The sequence below is a fragment of the Mastigoproctus giganteus genome, chromosome 14 (genome assembly GCF_048544385.1).
Source record: "Mastigoproctus giganteus isolate SK-2022 chromosome 14, ASM4854438v1, whole genome shotgun sequence".
Lineage (NCBI taxonomy): Eukaryota > Metazoa > Arthropoda > Arachnida > Uropygi > Thelyphonidae > Mastigoproctus > Mastigoproctus giganteus.
In genome coordinates, this window is record NC_143588.1 from 47,706,016 (window position 1) to 47,732,241 (window position 26,226).

The 26,226-nt window shown below is 35.1% G+C and overlaps 1 protein-coding gene across 4 annotated transcripts in view; it reads right to left on the reverse strand.

The window, feature by feature from the left end:
* Rpn3 (regulatory particle non-ATPase 3) overlaps window positions 1-26,226 on the reverse strand; it is a 162,128-nt gene that overhangs the window by 31,447 nt on the left and 104,455 nt on the right. For all 4 annotated transcript variants that reach the window (XM_090389291.1, XM_090389290.1, XM_090389292.1 and 1 more), the window contains 2 exons: window positions 19,510-19,665; window positions 16,837-16,887 (listed from right to left, as the gene is read on the reverse strand). In XM_090389291.1, coding sequence (XP_090245417.1) covers window positions 16,837-16,887; window positions 19,510-19,665 — 207 coding nt within the window. The remainder of the gene's footprint in view (window positions 1-16,836; window positions 16,888-19,509; window positions 19,666-26,226) is intronic.

A 26,226-nucleotide genomic window follows, 5' to 3' on the forward strand; every position in this document is an offset into this window, starting at 1 on the left:
TTTTTTGTTTTCCACCAAATTATCATAATTTCATGCAGCCCTCTTTGGCCCACCAGTAATTTGTTTTCGCCTTTATTTGTGGTTGACGCTTTAAAATCACTCATAAAATTTAACAATGTGATAATTTTGGATTTAAGCTAATGCTAATTAACTAATAATAAATAAAAATAACTGTTTTCACTTCGTTGCGCATACCTCAACTTAATATTCACTCAACTTTCTCTAACACGTTACTCATTTCCTTCTTGTTCTTTAATGACAATTGCAATGCAACACGAATCTTCTGTGATTTAATAAAATACGTAAATAGCAACGGGTAGCAGATCGTGATACGCAGACAATATTTTTATGTACCACATTTTCTAGAGCACCCCATTTTTAAGATATCAATAATCAAAAAATATGCATACACACATAATATATATATTATAAACTCAGAAATAAACTAAAGGTGCACGAAGTGGGTTAGAAAATTTCTGTCATGGGTAAGTGAAGGTGACAAATGAACGTGCCCCATTACCCAAACCTTTCATTTCTAGAGGGCAGCAAACAAAATCCGTGTTGTTATCTATGTGCTTCAGCTCCGACCATCCATCAAAACCATCCATCCGACCATCAAAACCATCCAATCTTGATGATTTCCGAAAGAGAGAGAGATCTCAACATTTCGATCTTGCAAAACACTCCATGTCGCATTTTAATAAATATCGGTAATGGACAAAATAGTTCTTGTAAGCAACGACCAGATTGGAGAATAAAAATGAAGTTTAAGAGAAGAGTTCTTATTCGCTCTTCTGGCTACAACCTTCGGTGAAATCTCAAGCTTCGCATTAAATTCACGAAAAGGCCAAGCAACCGAACTCAACTGTTTACAAAGAAACCAATCTGCGTCATGCCCAGATATTCGTACAGAGCTAGACAGGCAACAAAGAATGAGTCTGTATACGCTTGCCGCTTTCTTTAATATAAAGAAAATGTTTCTAGGTGGGGGGGTCGACATATCATGAATATATAAGATTAAAAACAAATATAAAGTAAAAAAACAGTAATCGACGTCATATGCCGGAATACAACGTAATCCACCATGGCACAATATGGTTTAAGTCACTGATGAATCTAAAACGCAGCAATAACCTGAGAAGTGCTTAATGGATTTATACAAAACACTAAAAAGCAAGAATAACTTTCATCTAACAATCGCCAGACAGAAAGGGGCAAAAAAAAAAAAAAAAAAAAAACAAAGACGACACTCAAAAAAACAGCGTCTAGATAGGTTCTTTATCGCAGCAGTGTCGCGAATCACCATGTGAGGATACGTCCTAGTAAGCAGTCATTTCCTCGATAACAGCAAGCATTTATATGATGATTCATCTCAGCCACAAGCACGCGATTCTCAAATCGATGTTCGTAGCCTATTATTTTACTATGATTTTTATCTTCTACATTTGTGAAGGTCATAGGGAAAAAAAAAAAAAAAAAACGTAATGTTAAAGTATATTCAATCGAAATCACACTCATTTATATTAGAATAAAAATAAACATGACCGTTTATTTATGAATTTACCACTATTTTGGAATCAGGTTATATTCTACCGCTCTGATCACTGGCACAAAAGAAAAAAATCCAAGCCCACAACTCATCGAAGGTCTGTCCGCTCGACATTCTGCGAAACTTAATTATCTTCAAGACAGGATAAAGTAGAAATGCTGATCACGAGGCTGATATGAACTGTTGATAAAACTTCCAATGTAATAACATCTGTCCATTCGCACAATTCAATACGAAATGCTCAAAACACCCCCAATATTAGAATGAACAGCCACAGATCAAAAAGTAAAAATTTAATACCAAATACTCTACTAATAAAGATGCTGGTCGGGAATTATCGCGTTTTTATTATTCTGACAATATGTCAAAACTCAAGATAAAACTTTAAACAATCATTATATAGCAATGGATTCCTAAATACTACATATATAATGGCATTAAAAAAAGTGCTTACACCTTATTTTTTAAATGCGATAAAAAAAATTTCCAATTCAATTTTTTTTTCCAATTTTACCAAAGTTGTCTTTTTTTTTTTTTTTCCCTCCTTCTTCTTCCAAAAACAGACAATTTTGACAAATCATTTCAAACATGAAATACTGACATTTTAGATTTAAATTCTATTAGATACACTTCATTTGGTTCTTTAAAAAAATCTATTTTTATGCAATTAATAATGACAGACTTACACAATGGAAAAATACATGGATTATTTCATGAATACTGTATAATAAAATTCAAATATAAGGGTTAAGAGAGTATTTTGGCAACATTAAACAAAAACAGTGATTTATTACCATTTAATAGTGAACAAAACTTGATATTATTTCCAGTTGCAGTTACGAAACACCTTACCTTTAGGTGTTTCGTAACTATTCATACCTAACTTCCACCATATTAAAAAAAATAATTCTCTCTACATTTTGTTCCGAAGCATTTGTAACAATAAAAATCTAGCTTTAAACCTAATAAAGGGGAGGGGGATGATGACTGTCCATGCTACTGAAATAATCCCACTTATGATCCAGATAACTGTGCTGCTGAAAGAACTGAAAATAACTCACAGGGAAACCATACTCCCTGCACCTGACATTGACTAACTACAGCCCTGGATGATGCAGCCTTTAGAAACTCCTCCAGTTTGCAATGGGACATGAACCCAGACCTCACCAAACATGTGACAAAACTACTACAAGGCATGGCTAATAAATAACAAGACTGTTACAATAAAATATATGTACATCATATAAAAATATTATGGAAATCCTATTGTCTCGAAACTTAATACTACAACATGTTGGACAAGACAACTTGTGTAATCAAGACCCACTAATATCCGTAAAATCAGACAAATGCTAACTCATTGTGATTTGCTGTTTTATGGGATCTGTTGACCTAATTTTAAATTAAATTTTTAAACCAATCTAAGGTCCCAAGCAGATTTTTCTTTTTAATAAATATAAATATTTTAAATATAGAAATTTTAAGCCAGGAATTCTCTTACCTGAGATTTTCCAAGTTTTGTTCAGTTCTTCAGGAAAAGGAAACCCATAATAACTGCTTCAAGGTATGTTATAAAACTGTACATAATTCAATTATACAATGAGATTAATTAATTAAAATAGATGGAATTAGTATTTCGAAAACCTGCCTAAAGTATGTTAAAAAATCTGCAAAAGGACCATCCAGGACCTAAACCAATGGGGATAGGTCGTAACACACTCAGATTTCTGAATAGAAATCTTTCACATCCCTTTCTCCATAAAACCTTTAAGCTGTTCTAAATATCTTAATCTTAAAAATTCACCAGCTATTAGTAAAATACAAGGGGGCAGAAATTTTCCTTTTTCTTCCAATTGTCTACTTAACCCCCCCCACCCCACTTTTGAAATATTACAATGGAATGTACCTGGACCGTATAAATATGGCCATCAGCACATATTCACCTGCCCTGTGAAGATAGTTTAAGGGAAAACCCTCACTTTAAGCTTTGGGTAATTATCTCCCTTTATACCTCTAGTATTAGTCATGCAAGGATTTAAGGTCAAATCATTCTTTTGTCCTGTCACAAGGTTCTTCTATCAAAGATTTTGTAACAAACTTTAGGCAGGTTTACTAAATACTAATTCCATCTACTGTATTTTAGTTAATTAATCTCATTGTATAATTGAATTATGTTCAGTTTTATACCACACCTTGAAGCAGTTATTATTATGGGTTTCTTTTTCCTGATGAACTGAACAAAACATGAAAATCTCAGGTAAGAAAATCCCTGGCTTAAAATTTCTGTATTTAAAATATTTGTATTTATTTAAAAAAAAAAAAAAAAAAAAAAAAAATTACAAAATGGTATCAGAAAAAAATGGATCAGCCACCTAGAAAGAATGAACCCAGACTGGATCCCAAAATTAGCCTTTAACTACAAACCTACAGGCAAGAGAGATGTGGGTCGACCAAGACAACTATGGCGAGATCAAGACCACCTCCAAGAGCTACAACAGAACAGGTCTTAAAAGACCTAAGCCAGACCAAGTTCATGATGATGAATGATGAAGAAAGAAAAAAAAAAAAAAATCTTAGACTGGTTTAAAAATTTAATTTAAAATTAGGTCACAGATCCCATACAACAGCAAATTACAATGAGTTATCATTTGTCTGATTTTAAGGATATTAGCAGGTCTCAATTAACACAAGTTGTCTTGTCCAATGTCTTAACATATATGTAATGAAATATTTCATACCTTACAAGCTATCACTTTCAAAATAATTGCCTTAGGCTTGCCCACCCACTGTTCCTTATGTTTCTTCCAAGCACAGAAACATTTCTGGAAGTCATCTTCTGTAAGCCCTTTTAACACTTCGGCCTGAAATGTCTGTCTTCAATGGACTGAAAATGGATTCCCTTAAGTACACTATTCACTTTAGGAAAGAGAAAAAAGTCACAAGGGGCTAGGTCTGGTGAGTAGGGCACATGTTCATGCACAGGGATTTGTTTTTTGTTCAGAAAATGTCAAGCAGAGAGCATGCTGCATGCTGGAACATTGTCTTGATGGCACATACAACCGTACAAGGGGATATCAAAAAGTTGGTACCCTCAGCTAGATAAAGCATCAGTAGGAAGATGCCATTTTTAATATAAATTGTATACATATTCAATAACTAACGTGAAATTTCATTCCCGTAGCTGATCGTACACCAGAGGTGGAGCCTGGAATCTGAGGAAGGACACTATGGTTGACAAAGTGGAGTATCGCGGGGTGATCAAGTTCCTGTATTTGCAGGGCAGGAAATTGATGAAGAAATGAAAGCTGTGTATGGGCAGAATTGTTCATCCTATGACACCGTAAAAAAACATGGAAAAGGGAGATACAGTGCAGTCGTACAAGTGTCTTTGACAAGCCAAGAGAAGGTTGTTTGTTATTTGGTTTTTAGGAGCATTAGCAACTAAGGCCATATTGCTCCGGGATAGGCGGTGGTCATTCCCTAACCTTTCTGCATCCTCCATATTTGGTGGTGACGGGCTCGAACCCCGGTCTAATCAAGAAGATATGCTATGCACTGCTGCTCCTTCCCACCTGGCTATGGAGGCGCCTGCCAAGAGAAGGAAGGCCATCAACATCCAAAGACAGTGAGACAGTTGCAAAGGTTGAGCAGCTAATTCTGAGTGGCAGATGTGACAATTCATTTCATCACAAATGCAGTGGGAATTAGTTATGGGTCTGCCCACAGCATTTTACATTACCATCTCTACATGTTTAAGGTCTCCGCACAATGGGTTCCAAGATTGCTGACACCTTTGCAGAAGAAATGTCGAATGCAATGTTCTCGCCAACTGTTGGATTTGTGTAATGCAGATGTCGAGAATTTTTTTGATCAGTGGATGACAAATGCTGGGTGTACCAGTATTATCCAGAGACTAAAGACATGTCAAAGTAGTAGAAACACACCTCCTCCCCACTTCCCAAAAAGGCAAAGACCGCTCCATCTGCAAAGAAGATGATGTTGTCTGTGTTTTGGGAAAGAAAAGGGGTTATCCTGACAGATTACCTACCTCATGGTCCACACTTACTGGAGAATACTACAGAAATCTTTTGAAAATGTTACATGATGCTTTGAAGGTGAAAAGGCGTGTAATGTTAACCAAAGGTGTCGGTCTTCTGTCAAACAATGCACCTACTCACACAGCTGTTGAAACCACTAACTTTGTTGCCCAGTGCAGCATCGGACTATTGCAGCACAACGTTATATCCCGAACTAGATAGCGTAAGCTTAGTATAGTATAGTATATAATATAATATTGTCAATTAATCTTGTTAAACTTCATTGTCAATTAATCTTGTTAAACTTTATTGTCAATTAAATTGTACTTTTTAACTAAATACATATAACGACTTAGATTACAAACGTAACATAATTAATTAATACATAACTTGATACGGAAGTTATATAAACGGAACTCGCAGATAATACTCGATATTGAAAAATATATATAGCGTTATAACTGTGTTGGGATACAAGTTTAGGGTTATAATTTTGTACTGAAATTGAAATTTTATTGAAATTAAATCGAAATCATGACTCAGACCAGAGCAGCAAAGCAAAAGGCTCAAGCTAATGGGAGTGCTGTGGCTCAGGGGAGAACTGAGGGTGGGGGGGGATTGCCCTCTGAATCACAGCCTTTTAAAATGCACTGCTTGCTTGATGTTTGTGGAGCAATCGGGTACAGGACATGATACTGCCATGGGGGATGTCTTTGTGTGTGCGCAATGTAAGGAGTGTAAGGAAATCGGGCGACAACTCAGCATTATTATGGGCCTATATGAGAGCTTGAAGGACATGGTGGATGCCCTCGAAGGATCTAAACTGAGGGGCCCACATCAACACCAGGGCTTGCACTTGGTCATCACGCAACACAGTGGCAACCCCCAAGGCAGAATGCACTGGTCTCACAGGAACTAGTAGTTGTTGGTGCCTGTATTGTCAGGGAAACGGGGGAACATGCTTTGTAAAAAGGATAGGCGGAACAGGACCAGGGTTGTCTGCCAGGGACAAAGGTTGATGACATTGTAGAGCAGATATCATCTTTTAAGGGCACAAAAGGTGATATAGTTATACACGTTGGCACTAATGATATTAAGAGTAGGAGACCGGCGGAATTACTTAACAAGTACAGGTCACTGTTGAAAAAAAGCCGTGAATTAGGGTTGAATTTGAAAGTGTCTGTAATTCTGCCCAGACACGATAGGAGGGAGTATATAATGAGAGCCTTGTCGATCAATTCAGCCCTAGAAGGATTGTGCAAGGTTCAAGGGGTAGAATTTTTTTCAGCCTGGTCTGTACTTGTTAACAGGAGAGACTGCTTCTACAGGGATGGGAGACACTTAAACAGAAAGGGTGCAAGAATATTTGCTGATGCTATCGAGGCAGTGTTAGGTGGGTCGGAAAACTGCTAGCTTGGGGGGATACAAGGACTAATAGATTAACAGTAGCCACTGGCAGAGGTGAAAGTGATTCTTGCACAGCTTCTATTGGAATGAGCAGCAGCCTGGAAAACAAGATGCAGGATATTTCAGAGACTGCTGGGAGTCATTGCAGTACAAGTAAACACATGGGTTGTGTTAGGGTAGCTAAGAATAGTAACAGGTGCATGTATACTTGCATGTACACCAATTCTAGGAGTTTGGTAAATAAATTTGATGAATTTGAGGTACTGCTCAAAACATCAAAGGCAGATATTGTTGTGATATCAGAGACGTGGTGTCACACAGATATAAGAAATGCAAAACTGGAATTTGGGAAGTACAATGTGTACAGAAATTATAGACAGGACAGAAGGGAGGAGGGGTTATGCTATTAGCTAAGAAACACATAAAATCCAAGGAAGTGAAGCCAGTCGACATTGCTGGACAGTGCAGTGTCGAGTCAGTTTGGTGTGACATAAGCATTGAGAGATCACAATTAAGAGTAGGAGTGTGCTATAGGCCTAATGACTCTGATGAGTATAATAAGAATCTGTACAGGGAAATAGTGGGCCAGTAAATCAGATTCTTATAATGGGGGATTTTAATTTCCCAGATATTGACTGGAATTTGTGGGTTGGTCACTCACACACTAGCAAGGCTTTTGTGGATTTATTGGATGATTGTTTTCTACATCAGCATGTTTGGGAGGCAACTAGAGGTAGTAATACTCTTGATCTGATTATCAGTAGTGATTCTTCATGCATTAAGAATCTGCAGATAAAGGAACCACTAAGTGTCAGTGATCAGTGTGCTGAAGTGGGATTTACTCAAAGAGGTAACTACCATCAGGGGTAAAGGGAAGGGTTTTTGCTTTCGTAAAGGCGACTATGATGGTCTGAGACAGTATTTAAATTCTATACAGTGGGACCAACTGATGATGTTACCAACAGCAAATTCAAAATGGGAAGCATTCAAAGAACTTATCTTGGAAGCTACTAGGCTTTACATACCAACTAAGAAATACTGTTCAAGGTTTAGGCCTAAATGGTTGTCAGATGAACTAATGAGACATATGGCAGAGAAGAAAAATGCATGGGATACATATAAATTAATGGGTGACATGGAAGTCTATGATAGATATAAGCTGGTCTGTAACCAAGTCACAAAGGAGATTAGGCAGGCAAAGGCAGATTATGAGAAATCCTTGGCAAAGGATGCAAAGAAAAACAGAAAAGAGTTCTTTACCTATGTAAACTCTAGAAGGAAAGGGATGAATCAAATTGGTCCACTTGGATATTGATGGTTGAACAGTTGAGGATCCTGCTCAGGTGGCTAACAAACTAAACGAGTATTTTGCATCTACATTCACACATGAGGAGTTATTCAGGAAGGGGAATGCCAGAGGTGAAGTAAACTCTGGCAGTGGCTAGATGATTTTATAATAACTGAGAGGAAAGTGGAGGAGAAATTGTTGAGGATAAACATAAAAAAGGCACCCGGGGTGGATAGGATCTATCCAGTTATATTAAAGGAGGCAGCAAAGGAAGTAAGCAAACCCTCAGCCATAATTATGAGAGCTTCTTTGCTCTATGATATGAGAGCTCCTTCTTTGCTCTATGAGAGCTCCAGTCTATGGGAGCTACCCATAGACTGGAGCTGTATGTGACCCCAATTCACAAAGGAGGTTCAAAGGCTGACACAAGTAATTATAGACCTGTGAGTTTAACTTCTGTTCTGGGAAAATTAATGGGGGCACTGGTTACAGAAGCACTGCAGGATCATCTAGACAAGACTTCAGCTATAGCTCAGACACAGCATGGTTTTGTTAAGGGAAAGTCTTGCCTGATCAGTTTGATTGGCTACTATGATGCAGGGAATGACTTTGATATTATATATTTGGATCTTAGAAAGGTTTTTGATACTGTTGCACATGGAAGACTGCTGCACAAATTGGAGCAGTGTGGCATTGGAGGCAAATTGCTGCTACGGATAAAGGGATGGTTGAGGGGGAGAAGACAGAGTGGTAATCAATGGACACTGCTCATCGTGGACCAATGTTATTAGTGGAGTCCCTCAGGGTTCAGTGTTGGGTCCATTATTGTTTTCTGTATTTATAAATGATATTGATGATGGTATATCAAGCTTAATGTCCAAGTTTTCAGATGATACAAAGGTTGGCAGGGTTGTTAAGGACACTACTGACGCTATGCTGCTGCAAGAGGATCTGGAAAGGTTGAGCAAATGGGCTGAGAGGTGGCAAATGAAGTATAACATTGACAAATGTAAAGTACTACATATGAGAAACAGCAACCCCAGAGCAACGTATCAACTCTATGGTACTACACTGACAGTGGTAGAGAATGAAAAGGACCTGGGGGTGGTTGTGCAGGCAGATATGAAGTTTTCTGAGCAGTGCAGATGGGCTGCAAGAGTAGCTCATGATGTCTTGTCAATGATATACAGGGATATGGAGGTGATTATTCCCTTGTATAAGGCAATGGTCAGGCCACACCTTGAGTACTGTATACAGGTCTGGAGGCCTCATTTCAAGAAGGATGTAGAACTGTTGGAACGAGTACAGAGAAGGGCAACAAGATTAGTGAATGAAACAAAGGGTTGCTCTTACAGAGAAAGGCTTAAGTTTTGCAAATTACAGTGTCTGGAGACTAGGCACCGCGAGGTGATCCGATAGAGGTGTATAAAGCCTTGAATGGTTTGAGCATGCTCAATGCCGATGGGATTCTTCCTCTTGCTCAGAATAATCACCTGAGAGGGCATAAATTCAGATTGAGGAAAGACAGATGTAGGATAGATGTGCAGAAATTTGCCTTTGGCCAGCAGGTAGTTGGTTGGTGGAACAGACTTCCATCCCTGATCGTGAAAGTTGATAGCCTAAATAAATTTAAGGCTCAGCTGGACAGGTATTTCGAACGAACGGAGGGGTGAAATGGAAGTGGGTTTTTTTTTTTTTTTGTTTTTTTTTTAGCTGATGCTGCATAAGCTTGTTTTCTTGCATCATATGCCTCTACTAATGCTAATGCTAAGCACCCACCCTATTCTCCTGACCTATCACCATCAGACTTATTGTTTTGAGAAATGAATCCATTGCGTGGACGCTGCTTTGATTTTTCTCAGGAAGTCATCAATGAAGTGGAATCATGGTTTCAAGAAAAAAGTGCGGCCTTTCTATGATCAAGGCATTAAACAACTGATCCACAGATGGGAGAAATGTGTTACTATACATGGAGAGTACATAGAAAAGGATTAATAGCCCTAGAAAGGTGCAGTTTCACCTTTCTAGGGCTATTACTTGTAGGTAAGGGTGCAAACATTTTGGCATGCACCATCTTGGCACACACTTTTTTCATGACTAAATTTCAGTAAAAATTTGTCTGTTTCTTTGTTCATATTGAGTTCTAATGCAACCATTCTAATACCCAAATGACAATCACTGCTAATCAATGCCCTTACCTGGTCCACATTTTCATCAGTTTTCATGGATACCAGAGGGCCTGGTTGTTCATAGGCTTCAACATTCTCTCTTCCTTCTAAAAATCTGTTATTCTATTCAAACACACCAACTCTTCATGTAGTACCTTCCCCATAAATTTGACATAACTCATAACTTTCAGTTGGTGTTTTCTTTAGTTTTGTTAAAAAGCTGAGGTCGATTCATTGTTCGATTCTTTTGTTTGTCATTTTTCTGACAAACTGCAAAAACACAACGTAATGAAAACTTGTCTCACTGCAAAGCAAATGAGCATGTTGGAATATGACCTGGCAGACAACTAAGAAAAGGTTCAAGGTCAACTGTTGTGTGTTCGTTTCACAAGTGGCATGGCTGCACATTATTTAATAGCCACATCCATATACTGTCCTCTGTGACAGTATATGGACAGTATACTGATGTTCACATCTAATCTCCACCATATTAAAAAAGAATTCCTTCTGCAATTTTGTTCAGAAGACCTCTTACAAATAATATAACACACTTATTGTGGCTTTCCAAATTTTTGATCAACACACTTTATCATGCTCTTCTAAAAGTAATTTCACAGGCTAATAAACAATATATGCATTCTTATATTAATTTTAAAAATATTCATAAACATATTACAGAACTACAGAATAATTTCATTATTACTCTTTTGACTAATAATTTTGACATTTACAAAAAAATTTATTTTAATATACTTAAAACTGAAATAACAGCACTTAAATTAAAATTAAGACAAATGCTACAATCAAATATTAACGGCTCTACACAGAAAATTAAGATTAAAAATACTAATTTTCCATATCTTTGATGGCTAAATTTCACAAACATCCTACTGGTTTCAGATTTATAAACAGTAATAGGCGCAGTGGTTGTTACACTAAAAATTTCTTCAAAATACTAATGATTATACATAATAACATACTATCCACTTGGATTTTTAATAAGATAAACACTCTTACCAATAATTCCAACCTTCATAGCATAGAAACATGATTTCACCAATTTACTAGAATTCCACTGGATCTACTTAAATTTGTCCTTAACAGCCTTTATAACAAATTCAAAGATAGACTCAACGTCAATAATTCCACATAGAATAACTAGACTGACTCATATTCAATAATTATATTCTTGGTTTACACACTTATAAACAAATTATGTAAGGGCCTATGGGTGCAGAAATTTCACTTAATTATGTGAACGTATTCCATTATTTTTATGAAAGCCTACATTTAACTAACAATCATTTACCTGTGACTACTGATATACTGAATGATTTTTTGCCCAAACTTCAAAAATATCTCAGAATTTATATATCTCAAGGATTTAAAATTTAATAAGGAAAATAATGGTAGAAAAATACTAAATTTCAAGATCTTAAAATCATTCTCTAATGGATGATTCCCAAGCCAACATTACTGAATATATGACAAAAAGACAGGATTGTGGCTTTAAAATATCATATCTAACACAATGGGATTCTAATATCTCTATTAAAATCCATATGTAACTTCTTTGGCCATACAGTTATAAAGACAACAGGTACAAAGTTGAAATTATATCATTTATTAAACAAACACTGGGAAGCATGTGTACAATATTCTATGTATCCATCTTGTTTATCAATATATTTTTGCTATTGTTCTTTCCAACTCATATATGCACTACGGTAAAAGGATAAACCAGTTGTTGAAGCCAGCCTGTCACTGCCTTCGTCAGCATATCACTGTTCAAAAAGTCCTTTCCACAAAAGATCACTTCATATGTCCAAGTAGAAAACATCAGACTTGGCTCCTATTGAAAACATCTCAATAGGAGCCAATAATGCAGGATGAGGCAAAATTCACCACCCTAGGTCTGCAATTTTCATGTGAGTCATATGGGTAATGTGTGGCCTGGCGGTATCATGGTGTTATGTGATCTAGTGACCAGTTGCAAAATAATGAAAGAAGCTTTTCAAGTATTTGACATCTTTTATTTATAGTCTACTTTTCTTTAAAAAAAAAAAAAATCTGGCCTCTCTGTCATAAAATTCTGTGGCCATCATCTTTTGGAATTATCTGGCAATTCAAGGTGTTTCCTTCACTGGAGATGATGGATGTGTCCATTGCATAGAGTGATGGTTAAAATAAGGGTCATAATGGAAGATCCACATCTTAACACCTGTTATTAAGCCTATAAACAAATTCTCCATGAAAGTTATTGAACTCCTGCAATAACTTTCATGGAGAATTGCACTCTGCAGGTGTTGGCAGATCTCCTGCCTGGAGAATTTCATTTCTCTTGTTAACAGTGTCTGAAATGGTTGACACATTTCACTTTGAACACCCTAGTGCTTGCATCACTGCATGTGGTTATTCTCTTGTCTTTTTGAATCATTTTATCCAAAATCTACATTTTCTTCAATGAAAACCACATACTGGTCTTCTGCTCCTTGCCTAGTCACTAATGCCAATGACTCCTTTAAAACATGCTCATATCAACAATATCATATTGGTATACTTTCTTCAATATTTCATGAATCCAAACAGCTGACTTGAAAAGGAACTCTTATCACCAACAGATAGTGGAAACAAACATCAGTTTGACTGTTCTTAACTTCAGTTATGTAATAGATAGAAACTTTCATTTTAGCATTTTATTATGCTAACTCACTCAATTAAAAAAAAATTTGTTGCTCAGTCTGATGTTTTCAAGAGGTTTTACTTATGTATATATTAGTAACACAATTTATCAGAATTGCCAGAATATGTAGCTAAGAAATACTGTTTAATCAACCACTGCAAAATCTTTTTAATAAATTGCTTGACAATTTCCCAGTCGACTTTATCAAATCTCTTGTTGAAAATCTTTTTTGCTCAATTCTCAAAGTTTTTAAATTCCAAAATCAATTAGTCAGAGATTGGGTGTAGCCAAAACACTCTGTACAGGTTTACATTTATATGGTGGTTTTCTATTCAATAACACTTGGCACACCTTATGACTATAATAAACTTAAAGGAGTTGCACATTTAAGACTGTTCTAGTTGTCTTTGGCATAACAACTAAGTGAGAAGAGTTTACAATTAACTAATTTGACAATGAATACAATCATTAACCATATTTAGCTTTCATGCAGGCCGGAATCAGTCTACTCAAAGTGCCTGCTTCTGCATTCTTGTACCTAACCACTTCGTTACATTGAGTCTACAGTCTGTAGCTCCACTTTTATACTCCTTTTTGGTTGTTCCATTTGCTGCTAGCTAATGCTTTCATTCATATTATTCTTATTTTTCCTACATTTTATACTTTATCAATGATTTTTGATTATGTATATCTTATCTAATTACTTGGTAATGGTGTATATCACTACTTTTTCTCTAAACACACTTTCACTGCCTTCTGTATTCATTAAATTATATTATATAATTTCATTCTTTTGAACTCCATACCACTATAAATAAACCAATATGTTACAACAACCATTACCTTTTCAAGGCTTTAGTAAAAATTTAATCCCATTTTCTTTCTTTCTTCATAACATAAGCATAAGAAAATTTGTATATATTGCTTTGACATGTTGCTTTCTGGGCATATATATTTAAAGACTATATAATTCCTTTTACACTGGCTTTCTTAATAAATTATATTCTTTTTCACACCAGTTTTCTTAATAAATTATGCCCCTTCATAAATAGTTGTTTATCAGTTTTTCCTTTCTTAAAATATTTCTTCAATATTTAAATTAACTTCATTGACTTCATATCAATGTATAATCTTGATATATGGTAATAACTTTCCCAAATTCCATTATTTTTCAGTTAGCCATGGACCCCATACTGAGGTTGGGCATTTAATAACTTCTTTACTTCACTTTTCTGTATACTTTCCTATCCTCTTTTTCCATCTGTTATGTTATTTTGGTTTTTAGGAGCATTAGCAAATAAGGTCATATTGCTCTGGGGATATGCAGTGGTCATTCCCTGACCTTTCCGCATCCTCCGTATTTGGTGGTCATGGGCTCAAACCCCAGTCTAATCAAGAAGCGTGTGCTATGCACTGCTGCTCCTACCCACCTGGCTATGGAAGCGCCCTTTTTCCATCTATCAACCCTAAATTACCTGAACATTCTGCAGACATTACCATTATAATTACTACCTTTTATTTTCTTTCTTTTTATTTAACAACTTTTTACCTTTTTAACTTGCTTCAAGAAACTGGCACACAGACAGTTCACTGAAGTCCTGATGTTGAGTGCCTTTGACAATATGACCTTTTCCAAAACAAATAATAACCTGTATATACATTTTGAACAACCATAATCCTCTGGGTCTCTTAATTTTCTTTTAGACAATATATTGTATGGGCAAATATAAACAGATGAAAGTTTCTGTGTGAGCTGTGTGTAATTTGATGTTTACAAATAACAATCTAAAAGTCCAAAAAACATTCAGAGAAAAAAAAAAGAGAGAAACATCCACAAAACAATAAACTGTATTTAGTAAATCATTACCTCAGTCTAATGCTTCATATTATCAATACTTGTTCACAAACAGCAGTAGACAACTCCACGATTTAACAAATTTCTTTATATTGTTGTTGGAGTGGTAAAAACATTTTATGGCTCTGAACTGAAATCTCTACACAATCAGCTATAATTCTCTGTTTGACAAAAAAGCCAATTCTTGGGTCAGTCCCCTAATGGACTCACCCATTTCCCTAAATGTAACTGGAAAATGGATTACCAGATTTAAGAGGTTTGAGTGTACAACACCTGCATAATATCTGTGTATAGTACTATGCTTAACAGTGATGTGCTTATACTCAACAGTGATAGCCAAGGAAGCTGCTGAACAGATAGCTAAACTTGTGAAGTTGGGACCACATCTCAATAGGTGCCAATTAAGAATTCAAATCAATAATATAATGCAGGCACTAATTATCTGACATTAAGTTAGATTAAACTAAATATTGCATACTACATGAAATTTAACATGTGCATTCTCCAAAAATTGGTTGGAAAAGGGTTAACTCACCTTAACAGTAAAAATCCACACAATCCAATTTTGAGAGAATAGATGTCACCTGATAAATTTTAGTGATTGGTGTTTAGTTTAAATTAATACAACATCTGACAATAATGTGTGTTTTTCATATATATATATATATATATATATATATTTCAACCACAGGTCCAAAATATTTCTGAATTATGACTACCTTAAAAAAAAAAACTGGAAAATGGATTACCAGATTCAGAAGACCTTATCCACAGGAGTGACATCCATGTGAATTTTAATTTTTCTTCCCTATTGGTCTGGCTTTCAATCTACATCATTAATTGTTTTGCCACTGCTAAAATAACAGACTTATAATGAAACTACATTAATTAGGTTTATATATATATATATATATATATATATATATATATATATATATATATATAGTGGTATTAACAGCCCCCAAGTGTGCACTCATAATTGTAAGTCTATTACATCTGTAGAACTGTGTGTTAATAGGCCAATTCATTGTTAGGGTTGAAAAACCCAAAATAACTCACAGGGATAAACATTAAACTTTCCAAGATTGGCTAATTACAGCCTTGAATTAGGCTTACAATAAATAAGCCTAATTAATGTAATTACTGCAAAATGAGACTTTAAATCATTAGTATCCCTCACATCCAATTACTGAAGATATGTCATATTTTTAGCAGTGGTCTCAATTTTTATGGCATTGGCCTCAAGCTACTGTAACATCCAGCAGGCACAATCACTGAAGCACATGGGATAACAATGATGATAATGTCCAAATGCACCAGAGGGAAGTTTTATTTTAAAAAATAAATTAAAATGTTTTCAATATAAAAAATTGGATTTTTTCAGTTGTGTTCATAGTGTATTTGAAATAAAGGTGGCATCAAAAAACTATCTTTAAATATTTCCTGTCAATTTTAAAGGTTAAAAAATAGGTTAATTTCATTTGAGTGCAGAAGTGATCCAAAAAGAAAAAAAAAAAAAAAATTTAATGTGCTTGCTAGAGGGTTAAATGCATGATTTTCAAAGCTGTTCATGGTATTAAAGTTTCACAGTTATTTTTGTTGAAATTTACCTTAATTGATTTTTAAAAAAAGTGAATCCTCCAAAATAAAAGAAAAGTCATATCTGAATTTACAGAAAACAACCAATATGCAATACAAGCTTACTGACTGCAAAAAAAAGAGAAAAAAAAAAAAAGCATTAAGTGGTACTCTTAATACCACTTTTTTTTTTTTTTTTTTTTTAAATAAAATCCTATACTCAAGATTCACTTATAACTTAGTGAATTAAGCTAAAATGAGAAAAACTTACTTCAGCAGACTCAAGATCCTTATTGTATGACTTAGGTGGAAATCTCATTGCCTGAAAAGATAAATAATGAAGTGCTATTATCTTCATTATACTTTATTTTTCTATCAGGTAATTACTTTTGATTTTAATACTTACAAATCCAGTGATTAATATAATGAAAAATTTTTTACATCTTAAAATGAAGTAAAAACTGTTTCAGCCTGTAAAATAAACTTATATTTTTTGATATTTAAACACAGTAAAATGCAATAGCTGAATAACAGAATAACACAGTAAGACAACTATCATTCTCAAAGTGACAGACAGCCCCTGAGGTATAATACAATTATTCCAATAAAGAACATTTTTAACATAATTAAGTCTTAAATTATATTATACCACACTTATGCTTTGTAATTATGTTAAATTTGTAAACAAATTTATGCTTTGTAATTATCTTTATATTCAAAAAGTGTATGTTCAGAGCTCCCCAAATGTGTCTGACCGAAAATTTAGGAAACAAAGAACCAAATATGGAGAATCCCTACCAAAGGCCAGTTAACAAGGAGAAAGGAAAAGGCGGTTAGGCAGTCTCTCTCCTTTTCTCTAGTTTCTTGATATACATGCCTGAACTTTTACTTCTTTCTTTGCCAAAAGTTACTTTTCTAAAAAGGTACTGCTACACCTACTTTGCACTGTAACTTACTTTCAGAATAATTTATAATTACTGTTTAGCTGGAGATCACCTGTATTCATCCTCTTAGAAGTGATACTTAATTTAATACCATAACAAGGTTTTCTGATAATCCTGCTTTCCAGCTGATGGTCAATATCACTACAGCCCAGGTAAAAAGGCCTTCCACTTCAAAATATTATTATGGCCCATGCCAGAGAACATGTCTACATATACTCAAAGAGCATGCTAAAAAATTATAATTTTAGTTCTGGTTTCAATAACAAAATAGCAATGTGAGATAAGTATTGCACATGGTCCACTTTAACCAAACTTCTTATATTATATTTTGCATGATTTTGTATTTTATGTTACTGTGTTAAGGTATCTTGATGTTGCCATTTTTCTATGAATGCTCTCTTCACACTACTGAGGAAAGCATCAAAATAGATGATAAAAAGCTAGCTAACTGCAGATATTCAAGACTAAGTGCTTCATTTTTTGTTTTCTTTGTAAGCTATTGCAAAATAAAATATCTCATTATGAAGTAGTGTTGAAATATCTACTTTCATATAGTTTAAGTTGTGGAGTGAAAAATAAGAACATGTTACTCATTAAAATTCTGCTGAAACTAATTTCTACTGAAAAAACTGAAAGGAATGAAGAAATGGAGGTGTGAATCTGAAAACAAAATTTGAATTAATAAATTGCTAAAAGAAAAGCAGTGTCAGCAGCAGCAAAAGTGAAACTCGCAGAAGGTATAAGTTATCTTTGTCATCCTTCATTACTAATAAGGCATAAGTACAAGAATAAAATTAGATACCATTCTCTGTGACCGTGATTATGGGAAGAAGTTGAGGTGCTGAATCAGTTTTGGTACTTAACATTCATATGCAAGATAAAGTAACTGTATTTCATTATCTTGTTGTTTGACTTTAATAAATATTATAATATATGGTAATTAAAAGTGAACATACAATTGTGGAAAATTTACCCTAAATTTCCATTAATTTTACACTTGTAAGTAAGCTATATGAATGTTAACTTCAGCATGTCTCACTGAAATCTACAGGTGCAACAATAAACAACAAAATTAGTCTGGATCACTGGTATTAGTAATTATTTGATTTACCTCATTTGCAACTTGAGTCAGTAATTCTTTCTAGTCACAAATGGAGAGAGAAAAATATCACTATAGTAATTCATGTTTCTGCATTTCATACAGTACAGTAGTCATATTCATTTTAAATTTGTAGTCCTGACAAAACTACAAGGCAGAAGAGGTTTTTGTACACCCTTGGCTCCAAACTGATGGTGTTAAATTATGGCAAAGGGCATGGAAACAGAGCAGCTGAAAAACATTTTGTCCTCCTCCAACTGAGACAATCATACCTTAACATATAAATTTGTATTTCAAATACTGTGTATGTAGTAAAATTTTTTTCAATATTCTCCTAAAATCTTGGTGCATCTTATGGTCTGGCAAATATGGTATTTCTTGCCAACTTTTAAGCTTATAAATGGGGTAACTTTTTTTTGAGTGCAAGCATGATTTTCAAAAAATACTGGCACAACCAATTATGGATTATTGACAGCATTTTCACAAAAATAGTCTTTTTTTCTTTGCAGAAACAGTCAATACTTAGTGATATCTGAGAATGAGAGGTTTATTGACAACATGGAATGTCAGAAAGGGTATTTCCAACAAGATAAAAAAAAAATTCTCACACATCTGCAGTAGCACTGCCAATAGTGAAACGTTTTTAAAGATCATATGATCTCTAAGGGTCTTGGCTGCCAAAATCACTGGACCTTACCTCTCAATGTGACCTTATACGACTATATATCAACCAAATTATACTTTGTTCCCACAAGTATAACCAAGAGCTATACACAACTGTATAGATTTGGTGATTTTGAAAACATCCTGAATATGCACACAAAATGATAATTTTTGTATACATACATACATACAAAATACATTCATTAAAGGATATTGCTCAAAAAATAAGTTTACTCACTTTTACTGAATGGTTATGGATATCTAAGCAGAAACTTATACGTTGATGAAATGCTGCTTGGGGTTCTCTTGTGCAGTATATATCAATATTTTCTTTAGACTGCATATAACTTCTTTCATGATCGATGCTAGCCTCTATAACACCATCTCTAATTGCCTGAAAGATAGGTATTCAAAAGAGAAGGAAATAATAAGTAATCAGTTTGTTGGAAAATTAGAAATGCAAGAAAACAGTTTAAAAAAGTGTATATTGCAAATATAAGATTTTTGTTTCGTGATGAAGTAAATGCAATAATGAAATTAAAAAACTGGTTTAAAGAATGTAATATATAGTATATAGCTAAAAATGAACATACATATATATATATATATATAAAGGAATTCAGCCAGCCTCTCCACTGACCTTTAAGAGGAAAGGATATAATATATTAGAGAGAATTAAAAGAATTAAAATGAAAATTAAATCTGGCCAGGTCATGTGGTGACTATGTTCAAAAGTGTTCCACAAAATGAGGCCACAGAGAGCCACGTCAGATTTCTGCTGCATGAGAACCACATCACTTACAACACCAGTCTCAGAAAGATAATTTGGAGCTTTTTTACTTTTCAGTAAAACAATTGTGCTTAACTTTAATCAACTTAATTTATTCCAAAAGAAAGAGTCAAGCATGAGTAGACCACCCCTCTTTTCTTTGCAGAAAAAAATCTAGCTGTTTCACATCACACTTATTTGTGATTTCCATTTGACTTTGGACACACTGCCATTAACAGAGCTGGCATTACCTTCAACTATCCTTCCCTTACATTTCTAACTATCCCACAACACATCTGCTCACTTAGCACCTCTCAATGACATAGCAAGTTTCTACCAAGAAACCTCTGCATTTTTTGATTAGATGTATTTTTTTATATTTTCACATGAATTGGAAGTATTAGTATTAGCCACATGGTTGTAAGGATGGGGAAGGCTTTTGGAGCACCATGCCAAAAATTAATGAAAATAATAATAAATAAATAATAAAATAAACTACCCATTTGATTCCATCCTCACAGAGATACCTATTCGGCAGATCTTTGAATTTTCCCAAGTTGTCAGCCTCAACCACCCATGGAGGCAACTTTTCCAATAATTAACAGCTCACTGGCTAAAAGAAAACTTTCTGCAATCCAAAATCAACTTCCTCTCCATAATTTGAAATTATGGCCCCTAGTTCTACAATCATTTCAGGGAGAGTACCTCTAGTGGTGTTCATTTAATTTGCAGACTGGTGCAAGATTTTTATGTTTACCATGTGAACTTTCCATAACTGCCACTAGAGACGCTCTCCCTGATAGCTACTGAGCAGACTCTGTGTGTGCATGCCAGTACCTGTCAAGCTAGTATTGCGTGAAGAAGAGTTTTTTTAGCCACATGTCACTGACGATCATTTTTAAGCACTTATCATGTCGTACATACATATTGAACAGCATTATGTGATTCGTTATTGTGTCAGATGTGGCTTAAATGCATTGGAAACAATTAAAGAGATGAATGAAGCATAGGGTAGTGAGCGTCTTGGTATAGCAACCATATTCCAATGTGAAGTGGTTTCTCCATCAAGACAACGCCAGGCCCCACATGGCTAATATTGTGGCAGCAGTGATCACTGCTGTAGGTGCTGAGGTTCTGTCACATCCCCCTCATTCACCAGACTTAGCCCTGTGTAATTTCTTCCTGTTTCCACATCTGAATAAAGCTCTGAAAGGCAAACGTTTCGCAATCTTTCAAAAAATGGCTTGCAATAGCATTAAATGTGTGGGTATGACAGTGGCAAAAGTGTGTAATGTTCAAGGAAGAGTATTTCAAGGAGAAATCCACAGAAGATTTAGATGACAATTAAGATAAAATCTTGCACCAATCTGCAAATTAAATGTTCATCCCTTGTAACCGAAAATTTCAGCCCCATCCATTTACGTTCTCCTCTCAGAGCCTTATACATCTAAAGTAGGTCTCCTATAAGGTGCTTAGTTACAAAGTTCTGTAGCCCACATATTTAAATTCTTTCCCCATATAGGTTGTTTGTTTGGGGATTTATTAGGCGCATTGGCATCTGTGGCCATAGTGGACCATCCTCTTATAGATATCCTTCTCGTCAGACATGTTGCTAATCTTCGGACCCTCTCAAGAAGTTTTGTCTTTTTTAGGTATGGTCTCCATACCTGCCATTATACAGTGGATTTATTACCTCCCTAATTGTACAAGTAGATGTTCAACAAATCATTGAAAAGCCACCCCAGACCGTCCTTGCCACCTGTCGATACTGTTTATGTCCAGAAGATTGTTGTTGTTATTATTATTATTTGGTTTTTAGGAGCATTAGCAACTAAGGCTATATTGCTCCAGGGATATGCAGTGGTCATTCCCTGACCATTCCACATCCTCTGTATTTGGTGGTCACGGACTCAAACCCCCAGTCTAAGCAAGAAGTGTGTGCTACGCACTGCTGCTCCTGCCCACCTGGCTACGGAGGTGCCCCAGAAGATTGGACGCCGACTCATCTCCATCCGAACACCAAGGAGCTGTATATCAATTTATTCTGTAAATATGAACTTTCTACTTAAGCATACCAGCCAACTTTTAGAAATTAGAATTCAAAAATACTGTACTTTTAATACAGATCTGGCTTCCTACCCAACAGCATTCTGGAATATTTATTTTGTATCATGCAACATTATATGAAAATAATTCATGTCAAAATTAGAGTTTACTAGTTCCAAAGCACAATGCCTTTGAATTAAGTTGAAAATGAGCATATAATTCTGACAATATTTTGGACTGATATTAGACTGATTTAAAGAAAATCAGAAAGAAAGAGGAAAAAAACAAAAAAAAACCAAGAAGAATGATACAAGTTATATAAAACAGCATAACGCCACAGTTTTAAATAAAACAATTAAAAAGAAACTTTAAAAACCTATTTTTTACATTTATATAAACATAAACAATAATAAAAATCAAGTAACTTTTAGATATGTAGCCCAAACTGCTTTAAGATATCCTGATAAACTTTGAAACCTAATGGAAACTATACTCCAAACCTACTTTATTAAATCAATTCCAAACTGCATTCAAATTGATTAAAATTTATTCTTAAACAGACTGAAAAGGGTGTGATTACATGCAGGGTATAAAATTATTTGAAGAAAACACTTCACTGAATAAATTTTGTATGCATTTAATTGATATGGAATGAATGAAATATAAATTTAATTCAAATCAAACATTGACAGCTCTTCTAAAGAGCCTTCAACAAATAAATAAAATCGCTCACGGCTATTTTCACGTGCTGAATAATTGTAACATTACGTATAACAACTATCATGATATCACTTAATTAAATTACGTGGACTAGATTAACACAGCACTTACAAGTAGTAAGACAATGAGAAAAAAAAAAACTGTAAAAGAGCATCTGAACTGACAAAAGTCATTATCCTATACGTGTGTTTACTGAACACAGCAGTGGCTAATGACCTTTGGCACTGAGGACCATGCATGGAATAGGCAATCAACTGGTGGGTTTGGTCATACCAGAAGGATATTTTTTCCAGTGACAATTATGTGGAGAGATAGCTCTCACAGCAGCTAACATGGCAATCTTCTGATTTTAGAGCCAACTTCTTAAGAATGTGTGTGTGTGTGTGTGGTTTCCAAGAAGAGGTGGAGGTGAAATATGGGAAAATAGAAGGGAGGAGAGTGTGAAAAAAGGAGGAAGAAGCAAAGTGCTTCTTTGAGCCTATGGTCAGATATGACAGAGATGTAGGGAGAAGGCTGAGCCAATGGAAGGGATGGTTGTCTTTCCCCATTCCTATTAATATTGTGGGAACTGACCTGCATTTTGAATGACCTGAGAAGTCTTTTTTTCTCATCTTTCTCTATGATTAGAGTTTTGCTTGTTTAAGCATTGCCAATGCTTAAACAAGCATTGGCAAACTGAAGGCATTGCCATCCATGCCACTGTTGAAGACCATAGTGAGATTTGCAACATTTGGTTTTAATTAAATTTATATTTAATGTATATAATATTCCAAACTGCATCCATTAAATTATTGTCATTCAATGCATACACAGTTTATACAGTGAAATACTTTATTTGAGCAAACAGTTTGAGTAAAAGTATCTATTCGACCAGGAGGATCACCAAAAAACAACTCATAAAAATCAACAGATCCAGTTGCCGAAGTAAATATCATGCAGAAAAATATGTATAAAATATATAAGTCTACACTACCTTGTTCAAACAGTTTGGAACATGCATAACTTGGAAAGTATGCATGTCCAGCATGCATACGGCTTGCTGGGAGTTCTTATAAAACTAATATGAGGGCTGAACTGCAAAAGTATGGGAACACTGCAAAATAATGGGCAATTTCTTAAAAGCTGTTCAGAAAGTATTAAAGCTAATCAAATACCCATTTGAAAAATTATGAGGGATAATACTAGCAAACAACTGTATGAGATGTGCTAAAGATGCAAAGAGCATAAAAAGAATCTCGCACATGTTTGTAGATTAAGGCTAGAAGTACAGTTAATGAATTTGATAAATATGAAGTACCAGTTAAAACAACAAATGCTGATATAATAGGGATATTCAGATATATGGAGCTATTCTCATATACTATATGAAAAATATGAACGTGGTATGTATGTGGTATACAGGAAAGATAAGCATGACAGAATGGAAAGAGAGGTTATGCTTCTAATCAGAAAGCATGAAGATTCAAGAGTGTATATCCAGTGAATAGAGAAAATCAGAATAAAATTAAATTATGTGTGATATAAGCAGTGTGACAATAAAATCTGAAATCAGAAGCACACTACAGACCTAACGAGCATGTTAAGTATGATGATTACAGCTATATGAGAAACAGGAGTGGGCATGCAAACTGGAATGTATTATTATGGGGAACCTCAAATATCTATACAAAGATTAGGACTCGTAGATAGACACTTACTAGCAGCAGATATATACAGTGCTGTAGTTGTATATTTAGCAGAAGGTATGCTCTTTGAATGTTACGAAAAGCAGAGAGTATACTGCACAAATTAGGCTTATTAATCAAATTCCAGAGGGTTAAAGTGTATACCTGTGTGTATATTTTTCCACATGAGTATTACTTATGTCCTATTATTTCAACACTGCATATGGACCACCATTACGCAAATCTATTGCATCGGCAATTTGATGTTAGTATCATTCTGTCGTGGCATAGATTTGTTTAGCGTTTGAAATGCAGTTGTTCCCTGACTATTATGGCCTTGTGGTCCACTGACGAGATGGGGTATAACGGTCAATCTTTTATTTTTTTAATACTCATTCAGTTTGTCAGCTATCTGAGCAGGATCATCAACAGTCGAACCACCAACATAGAATGGACCAATCTGATTCATCCCCTTCCTGCTAGAGTTTACATAAGTAAAGAAGTCTTGTTTTTATTTGCATCCTTTTCCAAGGATTTCTTGTAATCAGCCTTCGCTTGCCTAACCTCCTTTGTGACTCAATTACAGACTAGCTTATATTTGCCATAGGCTTCTGTGTTGCCTGATAATTTATATGCATTCCACGCATTTTTTCTTCTCTGCCACGCACCTCATTAGTTCATCTGACATCCATTTAGGTCTAAATCTTGAACAGGATCTCTTAGTTGGTATGAAAAGCCCAGTAGCTTCCAAGATTAATTCCTTGAAGGTTTCCCATTTAGAATTCGCAGTTTTTAACATCATCAGTTGATCCCACTATATAGAATTAAAAAACTGTCTGATATCACTGCAGACACCTTTATGAAAACTCTTCCCTTTATACTTGATGGTAGTTACATCTTTAAATAAATCCCACATCAGTACATTGTGATCACTATCACCTCATGGTTCCTTTATCTGCAAATTCTTAATGCATGAATAATCACTGCTGACAATCACATCAAGAGTATTACTTCTTCTGGTTGCCCCTCAAGCATGTTGCTGTAGAAAACCATCCTCCAATAAATCCACAAAAGTCTTGCTAGCGTGCGAGTGACCAACCCACAAGTTCTAGTCAATATCTGGAAAGTTAAAATCCCCCATTATAAGACATTCTGATTTACTGGCCCACTGTATTTCTCTGCACAACTGTTCATTGTACTCATCAGAGTCATTAGGCCTATTACACACTCCTACTTTCATTTTCCCTTTTTCAGTGTTTATGTCACACCAAACTGACTCAACATTGCACTGTCCACCATTGTCAACTGGATGCACTTCCTTAGATTTTGTTTTTCTTAACTAACAGCATAACCCCTTCTCCCTTCCTACTCTGTCTATCCTTTCTGTATACATTGTACTCCCCAAATTCCAATTCTGCACTGCTTATATCTGTGTGACACCATGTCTCTGATATCGCAACAATATCTGCCTTTGATGTCTTGTTCGGCACTTCAAATTCAAATTTATTTACTATACTTCTAGCATTGGTATATGCAAGAACAGGTATATGCAAGTATACATATACCTGTTCTTACTCTTAGTTACCCTAACACAGCCCATGTATTTATTTGTTCCATGATGACTCCCACCAGCCCAAGTCCCCAGCAACTTGCTCTCTAGGCTAATACTCATTACAATAGAAGCAGTGCAAGGATCACTTTTGCCTCTGCCTGTGGCTACTGTTAACCTTTTAGTCTGTGAATACCCCCAGGCTAG